This window comes from Pelobates fuscus, chromosome 8 (assembly GCF_036172605.1).
Source record: "Pelobates fuscus isolate aPelFus1 chromosome 8, aPelFus1.pri, whole genome shotgun sequence".
In the NCBI taxonomy this organism is placed as follows: Eukaryota; Metazoa; Chordata; class Amphibia; order Anura; family Pelobatidae; genus Pelobates; species Pelobates fuscus.
In genome coordinates this window covers 44485200-44489141 of record NC_086324.1, presented here as the reverse complement: position 1 = coordinate 44489141, position 3942 = coordinate 44485200, and the positions used below count along the sequence as shown (strand labels likewise).

Sequence of the window (3942 nt, the reverse complement as noted above, 5' to 3'; positions counted from 1 at the left end):
ATTAACTTCCCTGTGACCCTCTGATTTTGTGTAAAAGCCACTTGTTTATTTAATTTGTTTTGAACTTTTGTGTTCCTCACTTTGAAAGTGAGAATTTGCAATGCCCCCACCCAGGGTTGTTTGATGTGAGTTGTCTTTTGTATCAGTAACCGTGTGAATGTTAAGGACAATTTCTCTAGTAGATAAATATATCTGATCTTACTGTATTTTTCACCCTCTTTTTTTTTTTATTCAGAACTAGATATTTGACCTGTGTCTTTAAATATTTTCAAATCCATGATTTTCTAAAAAGTTTAATTCACATGATCACACAAATGTACATCAGATACATAATAAATAATTTAAAAAGTCATCGTGAAAATGTACAAATAACACAAAATCACTTCATTGGCTTTTATTATCCAACATTTAAAATGCATGCCATTCTACATTAGTGTAGCCCTGCTCAGAGACATTTAAACTATGACATTAAGTGGTGTGGGTTTCTTATTTACCAAAATTGAATTTCGATCAGGCACATGGTATAGTAAATTAAAACCTAATAGTGCAATTTAAAGTCATACAACTAAAAAAAATCTACCTGGATTAACATCTTTGGTTATAGTTAGACATTCAAAGTAGTCCCATTCCTTGAATTTCATCTTTGTATCTTTCGTATTCCTATACCACATGCATGGCATGTGTGCAAGGATGTTGTAGTGTTATAAAGGCAAAGTCTGGCTTTAGGCATCTTTTTTGGAAATGTCAATTCCCAACAGTACTCACTGCATGCAATTCATCTCAATAGAAGGCAACAAAGTTGCAGAATTAAATATCATGTGCCATCCACATGTAAAATCCATACAGATCCACCAAATAAGGCTAAAAGTACAGTACAAGTAGTCCTTGTGTTTACCTTTTTAATGCACTTTTTTCTGTACCCAGGCATAGTTCGTTATATAATCCCAGACTATGAGATGTCTTCATTGGAAGACAAAGAGTCGTGCCTGTCCTCAGGTTTACAGGAATTAGACGAGACAGGTCCTGTTTTTGGTGAATGAGAAGTTATTCCTTCCCTTTCTCTTTTCTTTTGCTTCATTCTTCTGTTTTGGAACCAGATCTTGACCTGGGTATCATTAAGTTGCAGTGAATTAGCTATTTCAATCCTCCTGGCTCTTGTGAGATACTTGTTAAAATGAAATTCTTTTTCTAATTCAGTTAGCTGTTTAGTGGTAAAATTTGTCCTCATTGTGTTAGATGGATTCACTACCCCATAATCACAGAGTGTTTCTGCAAAGTAAAGCAACACGTTATTAGAACTCTAAGATACAGAATCAGCACACGTACAGTTGTTCACAAAGCAAATGCCCCAAAAAGGCTGCATGCATAGGCATTATGCCTTTAGCATCCCATCACATAAAGACTACAACTCCCACCACGCTGAGCATCATCAGACTTGTAGTCCATAGCTACAGGAGTATCTATTCCGCTCTCTAGATTAATGGGATCGGCTACTATTTCATTAAATTGACACTATAGGCATTAAAACAACTTTTCTTTAACACTGTGCAGGGAATCCTTTCATTCAATAGTGAGAGAATCTGGTGACAGATAAGATGCAGCTGTTATGTAATTTGGACCATAGTTAGAATTTCTTATCATCTATCATAAAACAAAATGTACCCTCTCTGTTAGGGGTGAGAAATAAAACTAAGGTTAGCAGTAAGCCATTAAAGTTCATGGAAGGAATGGCTTACAGAAGAGTGTCTACATGAAGAGAGGGTTAGTAAGTGTCTACATGAAGAGCAAGAAACAAACTTACTTTTCTTGGGGGCATTCCTCTTCACTTTCATCCAGTCAAAAGTGTTCACAGCAGTTTGCATCTCAGATGCTGGGGAGCAGGATTTGGGATAGGTCCCTGTGGCTGGGGAGAAAGTATGAAGATTCTCAGAATAAATACCCAGCTGGTCTTTTCTCTGGACCCCATGGTTACCTTCTCCCGCCGTCTTGTAGCTCAGTTGTCCATTGAGAATGTAGTGCCCACTCCCAGTGAAAAACGGGCTGGCATATTGGATGTGCCCCCCAGGGTCCTCCATTGAGTGGCTTCCTCCATAGGAGAAGTCATAGTCCGAGCTGGCAGGTAGGACATTATAATCTCCAGGTGGACTTGAGTCATAAGACACATCCAGACCGCAAGTCCCATAAAGGCTTGGAGACTGCTGATCGGCTTGTGGTGGAGAAGACCCGTGGACACCCATTGGCAAATTCCCCAAATAATGACTTTCAGTTCCATTTCCAGAATAAGGCTGTAAAGGGACACTTCTCTGGTCACTGCGACAGAATTTGGGTGAAAATGCTACCACATCTCCACAGGTTGTGTACTCAATGAAAGAATTCATTCCCAATGACTCTCACTTATTGATCCTTAGAGTGAGTCTTGAGTGGTGACCCTCCTGATCTAATCTTCACCTGATCGTCTCTCCGAGACTTGTTTCATTACTAAGGAAGTAAATATTGCCCAATATAGAGGGCTGGTCATGTGCTTCCGATTCAGCCAATCAGGAGCGTCGCTTGCCTGGGGTCCAGGTGGAGCTCACAGTTGGTGGTGGATTCAGTGGACTTTAAACTTCCCTAATGGAGCAGAACATCATGCAACACGCTCGGAACTACTGTGCAGACAATACTAGTTCATGAGGTCACCCAGCGCTCAGATCTCTGGTCTGTGATACTTTGTAATCGTCCTGTAGAATGTTCGTGTTCTCAGAATTCCAAGAGCCCCACACTGACTCTTAAACTGCCTGGGAGGTCCAGAACAGGACTGGAGAGACTTGCAACTCTGAAGACTTTTTAATCAGCAGATCAATATGGTAAAAAAAAAAAAAAAAAAGTCTTTCCAGCGATGTCAGCAGGTCGATGTCATCCACGATGTACCCTGTACTGTGCATTATCCATTATGAAAAGGTACTGTATGTGATTTTGTGTATCCCTGGGAGATGCTTCTATAACTGAGGCATCAGCATTGCACACACAGAGGGTATCATGTGGCTTTCAAACTGGACCTCTTTTAATGATGTAGGTGCTCAAAGTGCACTGCTGGGACCCACTGCTTTCAAATCATTTTTTTATAGCGTTGCTCATGGTTTTGCTATGCAGAGCCCACTCTTTTCTTTATTACCACTGCGTGCAGTTAATGGATGTACATCCTAAGTGCTACTCCTCAGACTCAGGATGCTAATGGCTCTGGCAGAATCCCCTGATAATACTTACTGTCTGTTTACTTACACTCCCAGGAAAGTACAACACACTTGGTTCAGAGATATCAGGAATTTGGGGAGATTTTATGAGGATTGTACCTCCTAAAATTAATAAAGAAATAAATATAGTTTTCATTTGACAATTAATGGGAACAGCTAGAGATCTGTGATTCTGTTCTCCCTAAATCCATACTTGTGGAAGTCTTGTCTATGACTTTTTCTGCTTTGTTTGCAGGTTGTTTGAGTCTGTTTTCTTTCAATATTCAGGGAACTGTGTTCCCTATCCTTTAGTTTGAATTTGCAGCTGTGTCAGAACTTAGAAACTCAGAAATATGTCCCAGTGATATCCATTGTATCTCTCTGAAAAGATCAAAGGTTGTTAACTGTTTAATCGTAACAATCATAGGGCATGTATTTCACTTGCTTTTAGACTGGAAAAAAAATAATTTGCATGCAAATTTAACCTCTTCGGGATCAGGGCTTTCCCAATAGCAAGGGTTATCCCTACCCTCAGTCCTGAAGGGGTTAAAGCTCATCACAGTGTATACCTGCAGTACTTTATAACCAACCTAGTTACATTGCTAATAATTTCTTTAAGTGTTACAAATAATTATTTTATCTCGTTTTTGTTTGTGAAATTGTTACTTTTTTCCTGTAACTACATCCTTAACTTCATACCAATTTATATTCTGCACTGTTTTTGACTGTC

At 39.3% G+C, this 3942-nt stretch overlaps 1 protein-coding gene across 1 annotated transcript; it reads right to left on the bottom strand.

Annotated features, from left to right (window-relative positions):
- Positions 1–456: 456 nt before the first annotated feature.
- HOXD1 (homeobox D1) lies at positions 457–2441 on the bottom strand. Its single transcript, XM_063428663.1, has 2 exons — positions 1802–2441; positions 457–1269 (listed from the first exon to the last, which is right to left on the bottom strand). Exons 1-2 carry the CDS (start codon positions 2376–2378, stop codon positions 950–952), a joined length of 897 nt encoding a protein of 298 aa, XP_063284733.1. The 5' UTR covers positions 2379–2441; the 3' UTR covers positions 457–949.
- Between the last annotated feature and the right edge of the window lie 1501 nt (positions 2442–3942).

Coding starts and splice junctions, on each gene's coding strand:
- HOXD1 (XM_063428663.1), bottom strand. CDS start 2,378: ATGAATTCTTTCATTGAGTACACAACCTGTGGAGATGTGGTAGCATTT. Junction 1,270..1,801: donor GAGGAATGCCCCCAAGAAAA/GTAAGTTTGTTT, acceptor TTTACTTTGCAG/AAACACTCTGTGATTATGGG.